General features: G+C 38.3%; 1 protein-coding gene across 5 annotated transcripts; it reads right to left on the bottom strand.

The window, feature by feature from the left end:
• Positions 1-120: 120 nt before the first annotated feature.
• iqch (IQ motif containing H) lies at positions 121-22,348 on the bottom strand. 5 transcript variants are annotated; one of them, XM_082540842.1, is made up of 20 exons: positions 21,854-22,348; positions 21,653-21,748; positions 21,456-21,547; positions 21,250-21,325; positions 20,258-20,359; positions 18,369-18,471; positions 17,542-17,684; positions 16,903-17,436; positions 14,906-14,972; positions 13,940-14,023; positions 13,678-13,859; positions 12,526-12,798; positions 12,212-12,400; positions 6,558-6,678; positions 6,027-6,313; positions 2,943-3,101; positions 1,531-1,653; positions 1,189-1,250; positions 507-615; positions 121-311 (listed from the first exon to the last, which is right to left on the bottom strand). In XM_082540842.1, exons 1-20 carry the CDS (start codon positions 21,902-21,904, stop codon positions 234-236), a joined length of 2,931 nt encoding a protein of 976 aa, XP_082396968.1. In that variant the 5' UTR covers positions 21,905-22,348; the 3' UTR covers positions 121-233. The 5 variants fall into 5 exon arrangements, with proteins under 5 accessions (XP_082396968.1, XP_082396971.1, XP_082396969.1 ...); XM_082540844.1 differs by lacking the exon at positions 121-311 and adding an exon at positions 1,368-1,416 and having other exon boundaries at positions 525-615; positions 12,212-12,427; XM_082540845.1 differs by lacking the exon at positions 507-615 and having other exon boundaries at positions 279-311; positions 12,212-12,427.
• Positions 22,349-22,374: the final 26 nt, after the last annotated feature.

Here is a 22,374-nt window from a genome sequence, read left to right on the forward strand (position 1 = left end):
ATGCAAATTCCTTCTGCATAGGTTTCTGGCAGTGTAATCTTTGTTTATAGTAAAGTATATTCAGGCTTTTGAAACTTTTTACAAAGCCAGTGATTTTACAGATTTGTGATATATTTAGGGTTTTTTTTCAGGAATTTATTTGGAAAGTCCTTCAATCATCTTCAGAGTAGACATATTTAGTTATATTTAGTGATTTTGGAAAAGCAAGTCAGCAACACTGATAATGGAACTATCTAAGATGCAGGTTTAGCCTCCCGTTGAAGCTTGTTCTGAGTCATCTGCAGTATATCTTCTATTTCCTTAATCACCTCCTTCAAGTAAAGCAGACAGAAAAGGAAGCAAACTTAGAGTATTACCTATTATTATTCCATAAAATCATCAACATTAACTTGAAAATATATTCTTATTAGGATATTTATGAGTAGTGATCATGCTTTCAGTTTCACTGATACACAAGTTTCATGACAAATAGATGAGGAGAGATTATTAACTCATTAACATGGTACCATGAAATTGGTTTCTCCTTGGCTTTTAGGGATTGATATTTCCTGATGAATGACTGACAGATGCCGAGCAAAGGTCGCGAGAGCTCTCTGGAGATCCTCTGAGACTGTTCTATTAACGACACCACAAACAAACGAGTTTACTAATGATCCCCAAGTCGCCAGCTAAGAAACAATCACCTTGTTCATCTGATAGTGGTGGTTAAATGAAACTTTCAGCAGACAACATCTTCGCTCTTTAGGGGGATGAGCACAGCTTGATTTAACTGTTACAGCATTGTGGAAGCGAAAGGATTTGTGTGATAAATATGTTAAATAACCCTCTGCTTAACAACTTTTAGAGTTTGTAGCATTACCAAAGCTAGAGGTGGCATCTTAATCCTCTGAAAGAATTGATTTTACTCTTAGCCATGTGAAGTCTTTCACCTAATCGCCTATTATCTTCTTTGGAAAGTGATCGCCTATTTGAACAGAGGAGAGTAAGGCTCCATCTCCCGGGGATGAGCCTCAAATTTTATACACATATATGCAGCAAAAAAACAAAAATCTTATTCTCTTCCACATTATGTTTGTCCATATTTCTGACTTAAAATAATAAAAGATCAGCTTATGGTTTGTCTATAAAGAAAGAAAGTTCATAACTCATGTTTTCTTGTATGGATCTGGTGTAGTAAGACATACTTACATCATTCCAATACTGCTTCGCTTACTGCTGTCAAAAAAAGCGAAAACTGTGCCTTGCTTTGTCTGAAACGCAAGCAACAAAAAACAGAGAAAAATAAAGCTTCATCATTGTATAGCAAAGAGTACTAACTATTAGTGCATTTCAACCCTGCTTTAAATCTAAGCTCTTTAAATTCACACCTTTTCTGTATGTTGCCCTCCCTCCATATGCTGTTGTACTCATTAAAACCTGAAAACAGACTCTGATGTGTAAAATCTGTGCAGTTTCCCTTTGTATTAACCATATAACAGGAACAGTGGAAATGATGATAGAAAAGCGTGCCGATCAATTCTGAATTGTTACCTTTTTGTTAAATCTTATGCCATGGGCCTTGCACATCATAAGGAACACCTTATTGTATAACATGGAAAGGTCAGAGTGAAATAAGTGGTTCCCAATAACTGCACAAAGATTTCCAACTGGAGCCTGGACAAAAAAAAATAGACAGAGAGAAAGAAAGAAAAAAGAAAACAGCAGAAGATGTGAGTGATGACTGTTTGTCAATTAATTCATTGAATCCAATAATTTAAAGTTTGATTATATTTGGCAGCTAAGTATGGTGGTGGTGTGTGAAATAGATAGAGCAGAAATGGCTAAACCCCAGACATGTCCTTAGGGTCACTGCTGAATTTGTGTGTGTGATTAGTGAACGTGATGAGTACGGGGCACATGTGGTAAACTGTTGGGCCTTTCTTAATTAACTGCAGGGAGGAACAATTAATGCTTAGAAGACATGCCAAACACAAGATGAGCTTAATTGTACGACACCAATCAAAGAAACTACAGGTTGGGGACTGCAGATTTTTTTCATTCAATCTAAGATCAAAGCATTAGTGAATCCACAAAAGGAATACTCACTGCACACAACATTCTGTATCACCGTAATAGAGGGATTCTGTTTGCATGTGTCATATGTAACACCAGAGAGGTTGATTACTTAAAAGTGGCAGGGCTTAGGAGGATAAAAATGTTCCTGCTTCTCAGCCACCTTTGGGAGACTTAAAGAGTAGGCCTAAGCCCCCGTGAGCTCAGGAGATAGCCCATAACTTGCTGTGAAGGGTGTGTGTTTGCAGTTGTCAGATGCAGGGCCCTCACACAACAATAAAAGCGTCCAACTGGGATTTAATTGTGTTTGTAATATGCAGGGCCTTAATGACGGCCAGCGCCGAAGCCATTAACCACTGCAGTGGCTCAACTGCTGTACTGAAGCACCAGGCCACCAACTAAATGAATGTTTGATAAAATAATACAAGTCGCAGATCAACAAGCGTAAACTCGGGCATACTGCTAATAAAAGAACTCTATTGTTTAAGGCCTGGCACCAGGTTGATGAGGTGTTCAAGCATGCATACACATGCATAATGAAAATGGTATGAATTATTAATGTGTTGATTATTTAGGCTCATCTATCAAAATGATAATGAATTCAGCACCTAAACACCAATTGAGCTCGGTGCATAATTACAGTATTTAGTTGTATTTAACAATAATGAAGAGCAAAACGTTGATCTATCTTTGTGATTACTGAAAGGCTACGAATAGCCTCCATAGTCTCAGGCTGCTTTTTTGTTGCAGAAACTACGTGACGGCATCATTTGATTTAAGAAGAAAAAGAAAAAAGTGTGAATTTAAATTATAGCATCTAAACTCAACACACTGATAGGTGAGTAAAGACATAATTTAAACTGCAAATATAAGCAAATATAAGACGGTACTTTGGGCACGATCTGGTGTTCACAGCATTTCTCGCTGATTGGCATTGGCGCTTCTAAACAGCCTGTGCGGCAATTCAGCGTTCCTCCAGTCATCATCAGAAGCATCTGGGTCATGGCCAGCTGGTTACTGTATGTGATGTCCAGATCAACAGCCCACACCTGCAAACAAGACGTCGTGAACTCTGTGTCATGGAGAGAAGACAAAACTCTATAGACTTAATCATTTCAATTTAATCACAAAAAAAATGGAACATCAAAGTATTTCATCCCTGGACCTTACAAAGCGAAGAGTTAGCACCTCTTAATCCTTACAATGTTACTCATGTTAAGAGGCAAACATAAGGAAAACACAGGCATGGTGAGTGTTTGACTGATTTAGGTAATTCAGTTCTGACATGTGCACAAAGTAGATCCTTCCCTGTGTATTTGAATTCGGGCAGCCCTGGGCATGTTTGGCTCAAGTCTGATGAGAAGTAAAGTTCAGTTATGTATGGTAAATGGCATCATTATAAGTATATTAAGGGGTCAGGTATGGTCGTAGCCCTCCGCTTAAACAGGGCTAATTTTCCCAATAATAACCTAATAGCTCTGCCCTTTCTTCAAAAGTGACAAATAAATCACCAGTGAAGGAGTTGTTAATAACTAAGTGGCAGTTGGCTGCCTCCTTTAGCCGTTCCTATTTGTCAAAGTAAACGCTCCTGCCACCGAATGCAAATTGCTGCCTGTCTGAACCCGCAGTCTCGGTAACCCGAGTACTTTATCTCCACCAGCACATGGACATCTGACCATACGCAGTAATTATCTTAAATGCTTCACTGTGTTTTATATGAAATTTGAATATATTGTAAAGCATATTGCACAGTCTGCTTCTATAACAATTGTTTTTGGGACCGATTAGTGCGACAGCGTGTAAAAAACAATTCCGGAGAGATACCTGAAAATGTGAGATGTTTGGAAAACTTGAAAAGATTGGCACAAGCGGGAAAACTGGAAAATGTGTGACATGTTTATCTGAAAAATTTGTTTTTAAAATGTTATAGAGACAAAAATAGCTTTTTCCTGATTTGACATAATCTGATTTATAGGGCAGAAGTTACGCAGTTTTGGTTAGTAACCTTTTCTTCCCAATAAGAAAATGCCCAAACTTATGATTTATAAACTGCAGAAACAAGTATGAAAATTTCACGAGGTACATAAAAACGTCAAAAAGAAAAAGTACAGTATGTGGATACAAAGTTAAAAAAAATTCAAGGTGGGAAACACTTTAGCAGAACTGAGTGAGCTTTTCTGTAGGTGGTACTTTAGCTACCTGTGGGCAGATTCACGTCTCTATATATCAGGTTGATACCTGGGCCTGAGTGATGGACACACTTCACCAAGCCATTCACTCAACTCACTAAAACTCATACACCCCTGTCCCATTGTTGCTCTTAACAAAGCTGTGGGAAATGTAAGCCTGGATTGTACCTGTTTTCTATTGCCTTGCATTTTCATTAAAAGCCCCGATGCTGCAGCTGGGGCCCCACCGTTCCACAATGTGAGGAAAGACTGCAAGGGCAAACATATGTGACCCACTTCTTCCCATCAAATAAAGTAGGCAGCTTTTAGCAACAGGTTTGAATCTAAATTGATGTTTAAACCCAGACAGGTTTGCCCATGTGGCTCTCTTCCATCTAAGCTTTGTGTGTGTGGGGAGATGGTTAAAAATCTGTCATTAATGTTCCTGCCTCTATTGAAGCACACGCTGTTTTATAGTCTATTCTTAATTATGCTGTCAGTGAGTCCCTTTCAATTTCAGGTCAACATTGAAGATGAAAATTAATTTTAAGCCTGTCATTATTTCATTCTAAACAGGTAAAGGAAAAAGGGCCTGATTCTGTCCCGAATACATTTAAGAAATTTCTGCTTTTAGTGTCACCATTTTGTCACTGAAATGACAGTTTAATTTGACTAAATAAAATCACAGGATGTAAGAAAGTACTGCAAGTTGGTTTTTTACCCTAAAATAAATACAGCATGGTAGAGTCCACAGTCTGTGCAAAGCCTACTGACAAAAACATTCCTGGCTGGATTTCTAAATCTTCAAAGAAAGAAAAAATGCTGATAATCTAAAACAAAATCGGACATTTGAGGTTATAGGATGCAAATTGCAACACTGCTTTGCTTACATTGTACATTACATCTAATCCAGAAGATACTACCCTCTAGTGGCAAGTGTGCTCTTTCTCCAACTCCGGCATATCTATTATGAATATAAACAAAAGAAGGAAAGTCGGAAAAGTGCAGGGACGATATTTTTTGAACTGTTCTGAATAAAAATCCATCATAAATAACTAGAGGACAAATTGTATTCTGCTACTGGTGTTCTTTCATGTTTTTTAATGAAAGAAGGGGAAAGAAGATAGTGTCCTTCTTTCTTCTTTGTGCTTTTGTAAAACCTGTAAAATTCCACAGTATTTTATAGACTACATTACATACAAAGCATTTCATCATACAGCTCCAAATCAATAGGCAGTCAGTCAAGCCACATGTTAGGAGCAGAGGTTAAAGCATCATAAACCAGTCCATTTCAAATATCATAAATCAAAGTGCTTTCAGCAAAACTTAATCCTGACAAATGAAATAAGACTTCCATGCTGCCTGGCTATAATAGCGAGATACATTTCAGCCGACTGCTGCAGGTAGGGGTTAAACACTGACAGGGTATCCCCCCACCCGAAGCTGCCAAATCACTTTGGAATGACCTATTGTCTGAAAGATAGGTGCCTCTGAAATTCTCAGTATTGTAAGGTTAAAGGGCAAGCCTTAAATGGTGGAATCAGTGTATCGACACAATAAGACTTGACAGTTTATTAGATGGCCTTGTGACACATTTGCTCCCAGTGCCCACAGTTTGCCTTATCTTTTTTTTTAGATCCCAGGGGACTAATATGGGCGGCACCTAACTGCTCCTATGGATCCAGCCTAAAAATTGATCTTTTCCACCAATACGTTGAAATAAAAGCATTTGCAGAATGTGTTGTAACACCTTAGATCATATCTATTATGATAGATAAGCTAAGATCTTCTCTGTTTGTGTCTCACCTTCTTCTCCATGGTGTTATGGTCCAGAAAGCTAACGAGATCCACAGAGACATAACCTACGATACGCCGCTGCAGGCAGGCCCGGCCTACACGGGTGCAGATGGAGTGCAAAGTTTCTGGGTGTACAGAGCTCTGAGGAACAATGGAGCCTATAGCTTCAAGTTTACAACCACCATGGAGTTGGTCTCCACAAGAGAACATGGTCACTTCACCCCCTGGCTCCAGCAGCAGATCTACTGTCAGACAGGTGACACTGTTTGAAGGGGGGTAGGCCTCCACCACACCTCCTGGGAACATAGCAGAGCAGATAAATGGCTCTAGTACCCTCAACAAAACACAGCCTAACAGTAATACAGGACCTGAACTCTCCTAGCAGCTGTTTAGCAATCACAGAAAGTTACATGAAAATTATTGAATTTCGCATTTCACAAAGGCAACACCTGTGAAGCAGGAACGACATAGGAAATCCATATTACATGCTGCTATATTTGCAAGTGAAAAGCATTCCGTGCCTGACAATAGATATCTAACCTTGCCTGAGGAAGGTCTTCAGGAAGCAGGCCCAGTTGGGATAGCAGGAGGTTTTAGCAGGCTGGGCATAATGGGTCAGCCATTCTGGGATCTCATCTAAATATCTGAGCAGCACAGTCTCCTACAGAAAGAAAGTGCATACATTAAGCATCTACTGAATATTGTGCAAATTTTAGGAGTTTTTGTATCAATTCAATGCAAAATAATAAGTTTCAGTTACTTCATTATTATTAAAGCTTTGTATGTGTTGACCATATTATTGGAAGCACATTGTGTTTGACTCCAGTGACTGCTTGTTGTCCCCCAGACCTTGGGTGGCTGCTTCAATTTCTGTGCAAGTGTCTGATGGATATTGCGGGAGGGTCCATCTGTGAGTGACAGCCTATTATCAGAAGGCCTCAGGAGTCTAATGGCTTTAACTCACAGCCTCCAAGCAGCTGCCCTCAATAACAACTCTCTCCACTGGGCAGTTGATGAATACGTAAGCTAACCCCATCTATCTGGGGATCAATCAGGGCTTGACTGAGATCGATATCACTCTTGTTTCTGTAACTAGGAAATGCCATAATGGTTACACCACTTAATTATGCTGTTAATTTCTAACTTTTGTTTTAGGTTTCCCTGAAACAGTTTGACAACAACAAGTACAACTCTCTTCTTATAAGGCTATGATGGCTATATTTAAAATACAATGCCCTGACTAAACCCTCTGTAGCCAGTATGACAACAACAACAACAATGCTGTACGTGTGGCGCCAACAGAGAAGAATTTAATTTTTTTCATACACAATAAAACATGAAAAACATTTTTAAGAGATGACTAAATTATAAGTAGAAATAATATCTTTCTTCTGTCCTCATACTATCAAGATCATTACTTTGTTTTGAGTGCACGCTGTTGGGCTTCACTGGAGACAGGACCAGAGATTATACTGTTGATATTCCAGTCATGTAACAGCCATCATCATATTCAAGTACTGTAAGAGGCGAGGTCAAATGCTACACAGTGATTCCCCCTATACAAACCATAAAGCACACAATGGTGCGGCAAAAAGTGTAAGGGAACGGTTGTCATTCTCAACGGAAGAGCAAACTCACCCCGGGACTTTGCCTATGCAGTTCACAGAAACAGCAGGACAGTAAGAAAAGAAAGAGAGGTATTTTGCAATAAATTATTTGGACTTAAACTGCGTATAGTACCCTGTGATAGGATTCAGCCTTTGCTTGGTGTCCACATAAAGCCAAGCAATCTGGTCATAAATAAAATAGATGTTGCCCTGGCTCTTTGATTGCCATTTCACCTCTCCACTACATAGCACAACAACTGAGATACTACAGTGAACAGGTCTCAGGAACAGGAAGATATAATCAGGCTACTTATATATTTCGCATGAATATTTGCTTTACTTCAACCTCATCCTTGGATTTCTTGTACAAACTGAGGCAAAATTTCTTTGCATAAACATTGTAAATAAATACTTAGGATTGTCTTTGCAATGAAAAAAACAAAACTATATATATATATATATATATATATATACATATACATATATACACATATATATATATATATATATATATATATACACATATATATATATATATATATATATATATATGTATACATATATATATATATATATATATATATATATGTATACATATATATATATATATATATATATATATATATATATATATGTATACATATATATATATGTGTATACATATATATATATATATATATATATATATATATATATATATATATATATATATATATATATATATATATATATATATATACACACATATATATACATATATATACACATATATATATATATACACATATATAAATATAGACTAAAGGAAATATTTTAAATTCCTAAATTCAGGCTAATTATATTAAGGCAAAACATTACATATTTAAACTCCTCCATGCAAGCACAGACTGCACAATATTTAGACATAGAACATCTGTATTAAATGTCCCTCTACCTCTTCAGTGGTAGTGATTATCAAATGACCCATTTCGCTGACAAACTTAACCTAAATAAGGTGTTGCTCAAGATCTGTTTGTACACAGCATGACAAAAAGAAATACTCCATCTGTTGACGCTATTAGGTGTAATTTTTACCCTCTTGTGCCTAATGATCCATATGCAAGCTGTGTGAGCGCTTAAGTGTGTGTATGGCCCCCTTCGGGCATTGCAAGGCTGCAGATCTACATGTCTTTAACCTCTCTCTGTGTAAATGCTAAAAGAGGCCTGGGGGCTTTCTGCAGGCTAAAACATTGTGCTGGAAGCTGTGGGCCTCACAATATTTTGAGAAACACACGCTTTCTAAGACCTGTGCAAAAGCTCCTATAGTAAGGATGAACCCCCCCCCCCCCCACACACACACACACACACACACACACCACCACCACCCATCCATTCTCCTTTTTGTATCATTTTAGGCTATCCTTTTGCATAGCCAGAAGGGTTCTGAATGTTAATATTATTTTGAACGAGCACATGGTATCATCTGACTCAAGCTTTCTCATATGGAGCCCGTCAGAGCAAGCAATAATTAAGAAAAAAGGGCCAGTCACACTCATTTATCCCCCATCTACTTTTATAGTGAATATAATGGGACTTTAACTAAACTATGACACATATGATAATATACACTTTAATAATCCCTTTGATATTTATTGGTAAACAATTATTGGTGAAAGCTGATAAATTATGGATTAGTATTATAATGCTTAATTTGATCATTTGTATTTGATTAATAATTTATTAAAACTACTGTTTTCGTAAAGCTTGTGAAATATTCTGGAGTGTATTCACTAGCTGTCATTACGAGTACAGTTAGATCTATTGTTTTTCAGCAAAGTGCTCTATTAATGAGCGTCATTTCTCAAAATGTATGAAGAAGGTTAAACATTCATGATAGTTTTTGCTGTGTGAAGAAGATAACGATTAGATACATTAATATAACATATTAATATGCTCGGATCTACTCAACAATACTGTTTTATGATCTTTCAGCACAAAGAGCCAGATTGCACTCTTCTGTATAAAGCATTTCAACAGAAGGTCAGTATGATTCACATCCAAGTGGCTAACAGATTTTAGGAGAAAACAATATCGTAAGAAAAACATCATGCAATGAAGAGCACAGGATGTGGGCTTTGCTTTGATTAAAAGAGCAAGGTGTAGAATAAAGGCCAGTTAAAGTGTTGTGTCCATATGGCCCAGAAGCCCCGAGGCTGTCGGCCTACACTGGGGGCCTCGGCACTCTTCCCTCTCCATGGGACCCCAGCTGGTGAAAGAAACCCCATTTACTTCCCTGTGCTGCTTCAGCCACCATTATGGACCTTGGCTGTGGCTCAGCCACTCTCTGCCATAATTAACAGCACCAAAGCCACAACAATTACAGCCCCGCACCACACATACACTCTGAATTAAAGAATGAGCTAATAGGAACAAAAACAGAGGGAGCCACAAGAACCTTGAGATGACTGCTATTCTTCCGAATGGAATAAAAAGTAAAATTGTTGTGCTCCAAGCCCACAATCATTAGCCTGTAATTAGTTTACACAGTGCTCCCAGTTAAATGGCAAAATACGGTAATTAACACATGACAGAAAATCAAAGGCTACTTTGTAAGCATATGAGAAATAAGAGCCAGGGGCTCAGGCGCTGTGTACAGATTGCATTTGTTGTAAATGAATGGTTTACCATTGATTAAATACATTTTATTTGTTCTAAATAGATCCAAGATGAAACCAGGATTTATATTTTCAGGAAAAACAAATGAATTCTTGCAACATCGCATTTGCAATTTAGACTTTATTTTACAGAGAGCTCAGATCCATCTAATGAGTGTAACAGATGTAAAAAGCTCAGTATAGCAAATATTAATGTAACTTGTATTTAAACTATTCAGTTCTGTTCTATACAAAGTTACTGATACAGTGACAATTCACAGCAGCCATCACAAAGAACTTTACATGCTAAGGTAACAACTAAGGCGAAAACCTCACTCAAGCTGCAGAGTAAAAGTATCAAAATACACATTACTTTGGGAAAGCCTTGAATCTCCCCCCATTTCTTTAAATTTCGTTTTAAAGGATGTATTTTCTCCTAATTTCCTAAGTGATCTTGAGCAATATTTCTCTAGACTTTTTGAAGTTTTTCTTTGGTTGCTTCTTCCCTTATTTTCAGTCCAGTCCTTGCAACTGGCCATCTTCAGAAGAATATTTTTTTCTTACTTTTTTTTGTTGAGCCACACAACAAGCAACTCAGCAAAGTATCAATTGTAAATTGTATCTTTAGGAACTTTGTTACTAGCTGCTGTCACATAAACACAATTTGCTTCCAATTCTTTAACCGAATCTACAAAAAATGACATAAAATTAAAAAAAAACTATCTGCAGCACATGAACAGCAGATGAAAGTCCTTAAGAAATATGAGAAAATCCAATAAAGACCTGAGCCAGGGACTGAGAGATACATTTGACACTTTAGTTGATCTATTTGCTGTCCCATTAGAAATGATCCCAGTGGAAAGGTTGCTGCCAAGAAGCGATTCTTAAGAAAGAAAAATTACACAAGTACTAGACTGAAAATCAGTGGCAACAGGTCTTAAAAAGCAGTGAACCAAATTTGAAGATTTTGGTTTAAATCGCTGTTAGTATGGACGGAGGAGGTCAGGATCCACCATCTGTAAAAGCTGATTTGCAACATCCAAAGAAGAGCTTCAAGAAGCCTATTGCAACAAAGTCTTCCTAAAGGTGGTGATACCAAATGTTGACTTTCAATGTTGTTAGAATGGTATAAACTCTGTTTATGCCTTATATACTGTATTTATTTGTATGTATGTAGACATTTCAATAAGTCACTGCACTTGTTTTCTTAGGAAAATATAAAAATGAGGGGGTGACTCAAGAGTTTTGCACAGTACTATACGGATAGGCAACAGTATGTTAAATACACTATGTGTACCGTGATTTGTTACTGTTGGATGAGTTAAAGCACTCTAGGTTATGTGTGTGTTTCAGGATATATCTATATGTATAAAATATGTATAAAATTAAAAAATGTCATCTATTGATTTACTGTTCTGAGGCTCCTGGGATGACGTTTAAAATACTGTACTAAGGGAATCAGCATTGCCACTGACCCCAGGGTGAAAAATGACATCTCTTTGACCCTAATGTGACATACACTTTTGTTCCTTCAGTGACAGAAGTGAATCTAACCCTTTTTTGGGGCTCTCTCTTCTTCTGAACACCTGGGCACAGTCTGGACTTTAATATCCAGTCGCTACTGTAGTGTTATCTGTTAACTATTTAGTTGTTACCATGTTAACTTAAAGTGGGAGATTCCTCATGGGTGCTGTAATAATAATCGCAATAAACTTTATTTGTATTGTGTTTTTGCAAAACCACTGCTTTGGAGAGAGCCATAAAAACAGGATATAATAGTAAAAAAAACATAAATTTGGTGAGATGTAATAAGGAAAAGTAATCAAAAAAGAAAAACAGAAACTCCAAATTCAAACTCATTTAATAAAACATTGCATAAAATTCAGTGTAAAATTATGCTCAAAAATTTTAAGTCACAGGAAGATTGACATAATGCTCTGAGTCACATCTTTACCTGAATGCATTTTGGGTTCCACAGCTCCGGACCGTAACGATGATACTCCTGCAGAGCCCACTTATAGCAACTAAGATGGCATGTATCACAATATGCTGTACCGTGGCTGCCATCCTCTGAGTCAATCTTGAAGAGCCAGCGCTGCACATCAGTGTTTTGAGTCATAAGCTCTGCCAGTGTTTCATGAAGCTTGACCAAGATTGAAAAATGTGCAAACTAAATTAACACAAACATTAGGAGGGAAAATGTATTATGTTTTCATCTGTTACTGAGCAGTGATGAAGGACTGTGTAATGCAGTATTTGGTGTCTGACCTGGTTTAGCGAGTAGATGTCTCCTTGACCAGGTGGCACATCGACCTCTGCCCCCACAAAAATTCTCCTCCCTCCAGATTTGGTGCTGTAGTGTTGAGCAATAGCAGGTTCTGGACCCAGGATTGGTAGCCCTAACTCATCAGCTACCGCCAGGTCATCCACGTGGGCAATTCCACCCACAATATAGGCATGCTTCCCCTGGATCAGGTTTCTGATGTGCTTCAGGGTTTGTGGACTGTACTTCAGAAGTGTAGACAGGCACATGTTATGGGTCTGGAAGAGAAGAGGGGAGGACGATTTTCAAAGCGGAGCGTTTTCACTGTCTCTTCCAAGGGTTGTTTCTTGACCTGATTTATCACTGTGTACACAAAACAGATCTATTATTGAAATAGCCAGCAGGGTTTTGACCTCTCCTGTATTCTAGCAGGTTGAATTGATAAAAGCTGCCTGTGGGAGGCCTCCCCTATCCTTCACATCTTTAATGTGTGCTCCCAATGAGCTCCTTGGGAATACAACTAATTACTTCACATCTGTATTTATTTGATCCACATGGAATTATCCCTTCTGTCACTGGCAGAATGCGCTGCCAGCCATGGGTAGCAGTGATTCATCTCAGCAACACGTCTGGCACAGTTTAACAACAAAACAGCAGGAAAATCAATAAAAAGAATGAAGAAGACCATGTCATGTTGCACATTCAATCTAGCGCAAAACGATGGAATAAGATGGATAGAATGGCTGGATGTGCAAAGATAAATATAGCAACAGCTTCACTTTTATAGCAGTGAGATACTCAGAACTATTAAAAATACAGCCTTTAAATGTAATGATGAGTTAATTAAACCACCCACTATGGAATTTAATCATCTGCTGAACAACATCTGAAAACACCCTCAGTTAAATTCAGTAAAACTTGCAAAATATGTAGAGTTTTGGTTTGACAAGTAGAAAGAAAGATGAAAAAATGTTAGACAGAGTGTAGCGCTATAACAACAACCTCCTTTGGTACCCTCTAGAGGATAATTTATAAACTACAAACGCTTGTGGCATCTATAAATATATAGTAAGCAGATTTCTGTGCTCAAAAGGCACATTGTTATCATGTTAATACTTAAAAGTTGCAAGTAAATTGGTGAATACTGTCATCCTTACTGGGAAATAATCTACAGCCTCAGGTGTGAGGATGATGTAGCGTCTCACAGAGGATGAGGCTCGAGCGGTCCTGGTATCAGCCCCATCTGTGGCTCCATCACACTTCAGGAGGCTGGTGTAATAGTCCAAGATGTCGTTTCCCAGATGCTGGGGACATATGTAGATCACCTCCACATTTTCATCTACAATTACACAAAGAGTGTTTTACAAATGGCATGTTTACAGATATGAACAATAAAAAAACGTAAGCTGTGCAGCTTACCTCTAATATCACACAACCTGCTCATTTGGATGTTCTGTAGGATGTCAAAGCCTCTCAAGTTCAGTCGTTTCCTCTGAGAGTATCCTGTCAGAAAAATGTTATATGTTATCTAACAGTTTAAAAATCTGTAGCTCTGTACAACTACTGATAATGCGTGTGTTACTAGACTTGGGGATGAGGGACTTAAGTCTAATCACACTGTAGTGCAATCCGATGATTAATTTAGCTTAATAACTAGCAGGTGCTGTGCCTGTCGCGTGCTGGGAGTCCTGCTGCACCATGTCCAGCCACCACTGAACTACATTCAGTGATACCGCCAGGATTTTAGCCCATGTATGTCTGGATTTCTGCCTGAGAGAGAATCCTCAACTGAATCAAGGTAATTAAATGATTGGATTCATGCTAATTAACAACAATGGGGTTCAACTTTCTAATTATCCTTGCTCACACAGCACTCTCTGTAGTCACCCCAAGTGCAAATAAAGCATTCCATCTGCTAGTAATTAGGCTTAATAATTTTAGACAATCGCTCAATGATTTACAATGCACATGCCTGATTACTGTCTAAATGTGGATGCTGCAGTGAAATTAGAACAAGAACCGATCCTAGATTGCACTCTGTGTTTAGCGTGAAAAACACAGCAGTGATTCCTCTTTTGTGTCTTTTTTTTCTGCCTTTTTTTTGCGCAGCAATAAAATAAGACCTTTGTGCCGCTTGTAAATATTCACCATAATGGCTTTTCATTTGCTTAATCTACAAATTAAATGGCGATTGAGACTAAATTGTTCAGTTCCCTGGCATGGGGACTGTCATCATCCTGTGAGTGCTTTCCTGCAGAGAGTCATTTGAACGAGACAGAGTGCCTGCACCAGGGCCACAGACTGGGGCAGCAGAGTGGTGAGACCGGGGGTGACTGCTGCTAGATCAGATGTGCTTGTGTGTGTGCAGCAGGCAAAGAAAGCTACCTAATGAAGGGATGTGGATAATGGTCCTCTTGAAGGACTGGATGCGTTTCCAGTTGGCTGCCAGATGCTGGGGACGGAAAAAAGGAGCGATCAGAGATGGGATCGCCAGAGCGTATGCACACACACACATACACACACAAATCATCATATCATTGCATAGCTAAAACACATCAAGCCAATCTCTCTCTGGGCTCACAGAAGCAAACCAAGCATAAAATACCACCGTAATTAAATTAAGCGTTTACTTTAGGAACATCTTCTCACAATTAATTCAATCAGCAAGGTACATGATGCTACTGCCAGGGGAAGATTAGCAGGCTTAATTACCAGGGTATGAATGCTTTAAGAGTGAGAACATACATTTAGTGCATGTATACACACACAGTAATGGTAAAACTAAATGAGGTTTTAGGCACTAATTAATATTATGTCAGCGCTCTAGAAGATGTTCAGCCAGATGACACAGAGACATGACATCTACAAGAAAAGGGAAAAGGATTACAGAATATTACGTATGTAGAACAATTGAACTGTCACAGCAGTCTTTTAAATAGAAACACTGTTTTATTTCCCATGTCTAAGATTACAAGTTAACGTAGTTAAGTATACGTCATGCATTCTGCCATGTTAAGGAGATGTTAAAATATTTGGAGATACTGAACATAAACTTTGGGAAGCCTGCCTGGAAGTCTTCAATGAAGAAAATCAGTCTTTTCAGCCTAATAAATAAAAAAACGAACTTGTTTTTAACTGCAGTTCTGGTGTAGATTATATGTACCGTCACTCTTTTGCATCTCTTAAATTATGCCAGTGCGATTAGAACATGTTTACTGTTTATTTACACGTTAAAATTCACAGTAACATATTATTTTTGAATGAAGAAAAAATCCCTTTCCAGTATGTGGGCAATATATAAAACACATTCTCTGAACAATATTTGATTTTCTTCACCTAAATCTGCCTTGTAGCTTACTGAAAAACGCAGAAGCCATGACTATGTAAATATATTTTATTTCATACTAGTGGAATAAGATTCATTAGTTGTTCATTAGATCAGGATTGATACTTAATAGCACAAATCATGCTCACTTGCTAAAAAGTGTGGCATTTTTAAAAGCAGAAAGATATATTTTCTAATATTTCCTAAATTAATCTAAGGTTGTAAAAAACTGGTAAACAGGTAAAAGTGCTACAGACACTGTAGAGAGCTGTCCTATCTTATAAGAATATCAATCCTCTCTGGGGTGAAGAGAAGTAGCCTTGTGCTTGATCGACAAAGAACACAATTGATGTGGCACTGAGAAAATACATAATCAATTTTTTTCATTAAATCAGATGTTGAGTATCAGAAGAGAGAGAGGGGAAACCTTTCCCTTTTAGAGATCAAATAACTAACAAATGCCAAAACACGTATTTCATTTTTATAACATTTCATCATATGTGTAGTAATTATTACTTGAACTGTAACAGACAATCAGCTGATTGTCCCTAGGCTTTGTAGCCTTCATTACCACTGTTTCTGCTTCTGTCTTCTTTTACAGTGTGGCTATACTTATATTTATTGTCTTCATCCCGTCCACTTTTCCATTGTCTTTTTGTTTTCTCCTTAAACTTTACTAAAATGTGTATATCTGGGTTTGTTTCTTTAAATCTCACACTGTAAGTACTAGAGAAATGCATTTTTTACCACTGTAAACAATTGTCTATAACACTGCATCTTAGCATAGCATTACATGGCTTCTGTCCAAATTTCTAAAATTGTCTTGGTGTTCTAGAAATGACCATGTGCCTTAAAAAATGCTTGTAAAATACAGAACATTTATACTAAACAGAATCACAATGTGCAACCTTATTTTAATGAAAAGGAATCCATTTACAGTCAAAGGACAAATATCAATGGATTCATTGGATTTGGAGAAATTGAGAGAATAGTCAAGAAAACAGGTACCAGAGCATTATTAGGTAAAAGAGAGATGGAAGCGAGAAAGTAGCATCACCTGTGCTCGGCTGCGGCTGTTTTCCAGCTGACTAAAACGCCGAGCCTGCAGGGCCTTCCTGACACGGCACAGCTGAGCGTGCATCAACCATGAGATGGCAATGGTGCCCGCCGCCCACTTGCGGCGACAGTGGCACAAGTAGGCTGTCCGGGCTAAGTAGCGCCTCCAGGAGGACTGGATGTGGATGGCAGCGGCCTCGATGCCTCCCTCTCCCTTGTAGCGCTGACCTGGGTGCGAGATGAGTTCTGAAACCTCCTCCCAGTTTTCTAGCACTGAGAGGACAGGCATCGCTGAAGGAGCCTTACTCCAACCACTATCCCAAACATGGCTCAGCTCCACCAGGCGCTCTCCACCCACTTTGGCTAAAGGCACAGCAAACTCCCTGAGCAGTTTTTGCAGGGCCTCTAGAACATCAACCACACTGCTCCAGCACAAGACAAAACACTGCTTGAAATGACAGAAGTCTGCAGCCATTGGGTCGACCTGTCCACTTCTGATTGTAAAAAGGTACCTGGGGATATCTACAGGCAGGCTCTAAAGAGGAAACAAGTGAGAGACACCCAGCTTAGTTATTAATAACAGTGTTACAATTCATGAAAATGTTGGTTTTTAGCACCTACTATTTTTGAATTAGTGTACCTGAGGACTTCTAGGAACCATGCTCTTGGAAGTTGTGGCGAAAGCTGGTGTCTCAGTGGGTGTGCAGTCTTTGTCTGCTCTTAAATAAGTGGATTCAGCTTTTGTTTTACATACTGGCTGTTCGTGGCACGTGGACTTTGAATCTATCAGGGCAAAATTCACAGAAAGACCCAGATACATTTTAAAAGTGATCAGAAGTCAAATCAAGCATCAGCTATCTCTTCAAGAACAGAGTCATTGAGATATTTAACCTAAAATCATGAAAGAAAAACTAAAACAGCTAGAAGGATGAGACAAAAAACATAATAGCTTTGGCAAAGCTGATGGACTTTTATCCAGATTCTTAAAAGTTTGGTATTCTAAAAAGTAGAACTTTTAGCAAAGATAAATGACATTTTCCATAAAAGACATTTTTTAATATTCCCTAAATAATAAATTCAAGGTTAATGTAAAAAGCAGACAGAAACAGGAAAAACTGCTACAGACTCTGTAGAGCGCTGTCCCATCTTTGAAAAATATCAATCTTCTCTGGGATAAAGAGATGCAGCCTTGTAGTCGATCGACACAGAACACAAATTTGGATGTGGCACTGTCCTCGTTCATCCTCTCCCAGGATTAAGAAAATATATATAATAGTATCTAAACTTAATACTACTAACTTAATATAAAAATTTATATGATTTGGAGTTTGACACTATAGAGTATTGTGGAATTACTGACTTGATCAAAGTTTCCGCAAACATTAAGCAAACACAGAATGTCAAAAGATGTTTGTCTGGAGTATAAAAGATGAGGAGATGGTGTAGGGGTGGTGAAATGCTGCTAACCTGTCCAAAAGTCTTCTTTGGGAACTACCAGGATGTGATGGCCCTTTGATTCAGCTCCTTGAAGATTCACCACAGAGCCAGAGATTATCCTGTCACCTTTTGCCTGAACAGAAGATTTTCGCAACATCAGTGACTGCACATCAGATGTAAACACAACCAACAAAACGCTGCCTGACATTACCTGCTACTGTCCACATTAAAACCCATCTGTCCCATTAGACATGAAAACATTTTCTAGGGGAATAAGTATAAACAAGCGGTTCAGGATAGCATGCTTTATCAGAAACAACAGGTTTGCTGCATTCATTAAGAATTTAGAAAAGTGCCACTGGCAATAGGACCTTCGCTGTAACTCACTGTCAATCATAGTTATTCAAATCTGTTAACCTTAAACATTTTAATTCATAACACTGGATTACAATAAAAATAAAACAAGATTTATTGGCCTAATTTCAGTATGAATTTGTTGTGACTACATTTAAACATTTCACAACTCATAAAACAGAAAGTTTGTGCTCCTCCAGATTTGTCACCTAATGTCCTTTCTTTTGTTCTTCTCAGACCACTGAGCTCTTTGACAGACCACAGGTAGCAGCCAGGTGCAGTGAGATTCTCCCCTCAAAGGCACACATCTGTTTCAGATGAGGTTGGGAAAAAGGTGGCACCCTTTGTAAAATTGCTAAAATGCAAACGCTCATTGCCTGGCATGGGTATGGAGAGAAGAAGAGCTGGCCTGAGTTGCAGGAGATGGTAGCAGGCAGAGAGCCAGTGGTTAGCAGTTGGGGAAGCTACGGCTGTCTTATTGGCATGCTGGACCAGGTATCCACTTCTGTCTTGAGACAGCTGTAAACCAGTAGCCCATAGCACAGCAATCAGGCGCCTGTTACTTTAGAAGAATGCTGATGTGCTGCAATCTGCTGCTTTCCGCTTTCTGCAGCCAGCAATTCCATCTCTCCTATATCAGAGTGACAGTCTTGGCCTATGTTTCTTGTGTCAGGTAGAGATTCCCAAAAACATATCAGAAAAGTGTGTAAAATAGATCTAAAACTAATGCCGACCTTTGCAAAGATTAATTTGTTTGCTGTGACAAGTGCTGGATGTCATCCCTAAGCCAAGTGACCTTTACGTCACAGACTGTCTGAACATGAGACTTGAGGCATCTATTAATACAGAACACTACCATCACTCTTCACTCCAGCACACACTGTCTATTGGAAGGATTAGAGAGTAAGTATCGGGGAAAAGAACAATGATATCTAATTCACCACAGGTGCAGCAGAAACTTTTCTCACTGTACAAAGCAAATACCCGGAGGAAATAATTATTATTTCATGATTAAACTCTGACAAAACTATGATTATAGCCGAGATTTCATGCAGTGAATGGTGTTCTTTCCAGCGGTAAGACTGAAATGCCCCATGAAAACATTTCAAATATAATTAGAAAACATTGAGCCTGATGTCTGCAACAAATGAAAAGTCGAAATTCTCTTTTGTGGTTCCGTTTTACAAAGCCACTGCAAATGATCTGTCAGCTACTTTGTGTAGAGTATTCAATCCGACAAACTGTAGCACATAATTTTTGGAGAAAAAAACAACTATCGACATAATAAACAGATTCAAAGGCTCCAGAGAAAAGTTGACTAAAGTGGCAAGTTCACAGGGTTTATTTTAGACCCACCTGTGATAAATAATACATCACAATAAGAATAACTGGATTAAGAGTTGTTTATGTTATAACATTATGTATATGATCAGTAAATGTAATACCATGTTTATACTTCATTTGAAAGACCCTATGGCTTTCTGTAAGGTGTAGTTTCTAAAGAAATCATGCATGATAGCAAACTACAACTACAGGTTATTCTACATTTATGGAATATTACTTACCTCATTTGCTCTCTTCCTGTGAGTATCAGTAAGCAATTTCCCAGATTTCTGATGCCTAATGGATCTTTTGTTTGGCAAACACATGTTCAATGCTAACTTGTCCTGAAACAGAGAAAGGAAAAAAAATCAGAAATTGTAATAGAAGATGCACTCTCATTAGTCTATTCATTAGGTATACCTCATCAGTACCAGGTTGAACCCCCTTTTGAATCATAGCTGCCTTAATTCATCATGGCACAAGTTTCATCAAGGGGCTGCAAACATTCCTCAGAGACTTTGACAGCATCACGCCACTAATACAGATCTGTTGCATCCCAGAGGTGCTCTGTTTAAGATCATGTGACTGTTGAGACCATTTGAGTACAGTGAACTCATTGTCATGTTCAAGAAACCACTTTGAGGTGAACAATCTTTGTGACATGGTGCATAATCCTGCTGGAAGCAGCCATCTGAAGATGGTTACACTGTAACCGTAAAGTGATGGATCAACTCAAAGGAGTCTGGCTATTCTCCTCTGATCCAGAGAACTGTCGCTCACTGTATATTTTCTCTCTTTCAGACAATCCTCTGTATACCTTATAGAGATGGTTGTGCAGGAAAATCCCAGTAAACTAGCAATTTGTGAAATACTCAGAACAGACCGCCTGGCGCCAACAATGCTACGTCCAGAGATCATCTTGCCCATTCTGACGCTCAGTTTGAATTTCAGCAGGTGATTTTGTACATTCCTAAATGCACCAAGTTGCTGCCGTGTGATTGGGCTATTGATATTTGCATTGACATGCTGTTAATGCAAACAGGTGTACCTAATAATTTTTCCAATGAGCGTGTAAATAGTTAGGATTTTTGCTAAACAAAAAAGGTATCAATCCTTGCCCGCTTTTACCTTCCCTATCGTATTGCACGTGTTTAGCTTGTACACACCCTCATTAATTGAAAAAAGGTCATTTATTATCCTTTTTTAAAGTTTCTGAATGCACATAATAATCTACCTGTTCCCCTGCTGGAGCTCCTGGAAGGTTTTCTCTCTGTTTCTTCACATCTGAGATTTTCTCCAGACAAGGAGTCCTGTGTAAAGACTTTCTTTCAGACTCACAATCCCAATTAACCAGAATTCACAACAATTCTAAACATATTTAATCAAATTTGCAAAAAGGTAATGGTTGAGCAAAATATTCCCACTAAAAATACTACTTACCATTTAGAAATAGTCTTTTTTTGTAAATCTTCAATGGGAGGAAGAACCAGCTGCTGCTTATTCACTGTTTTCAAACAATCCTCTGCATGTTTCTACAGACAGTCAAGAACTTATTAACTGTCGGTTCTTACGTGTACTATGTTTCACTTAAGTCTCTTTATTTAATATAAATGCTACTGTGCGTGAAGATTTCTCACCCTGATGTTCAGGGCCTGAGTGTTCAGTGTTGTCCTCCCCTCACTGACAGTCACTTTCTCAAGACTAGGTTTGAGTTGTCTTAAATCGTCTTCCACCTGCAATACAGTCATAAAATGTAAATACTCCAGAAAATGACCTAAAAACAGCATACACGAGTTTGATGATTTAGCGAAAGGCAAGATAAGTCAAGGAAACTTTACCCGAACCGAAACAGCTCCCGACTTGTCTTCCTTTTTAACCACTTCGGACATTTTTTTTCATCATTATTTATGGGTTTGTAACTGAAATATATATAGCACAATGGCGAACTGTACTAGTTACCCCAATGACTTTTCTACAGTCATTGAGTTACCCACTGTTAGCGAAACAATTAGCTTGTCACCAGTGAAAGTTTCTGATTCGGTACACGTAACCTTGACGACGAGACACCGTGCAGCTCATTTCTTCCTGGAGTTTGACAGTCAGGCATATAAGGGTCACGTCTAAGTAAATAATTGTTTATCCCAATGCTCCAATCCCATTGCCACATAACCATGGCCTTTACTTTAATCACCTTCTAAAACATATCAGCTGATGTTAGATTTGTTCACAGTGTCCCTCCACTTCACATAAACGCAGAGTGCAATTTTTTGATTTTGCTTTTTAAATAATTATCATTATCATCATCCTTATTATTATTATTATTATTATTATTACTTAGTTTCAATGATGGATCGAAAAA

This window comes from Aulonocara stuartgranti (genome assembly GCF_965226115.1).
Source record: "Aulonocara stuartgranti genome assembly, chromosome: 7".
Taxonomy (NCBI): domain Eukaryota; kingdom Metazoa; phylum Chordata; class Actinopteri; order Cichliformes; family Cichlidae; genus Aulonocara; species Aulonocara stuartgranti.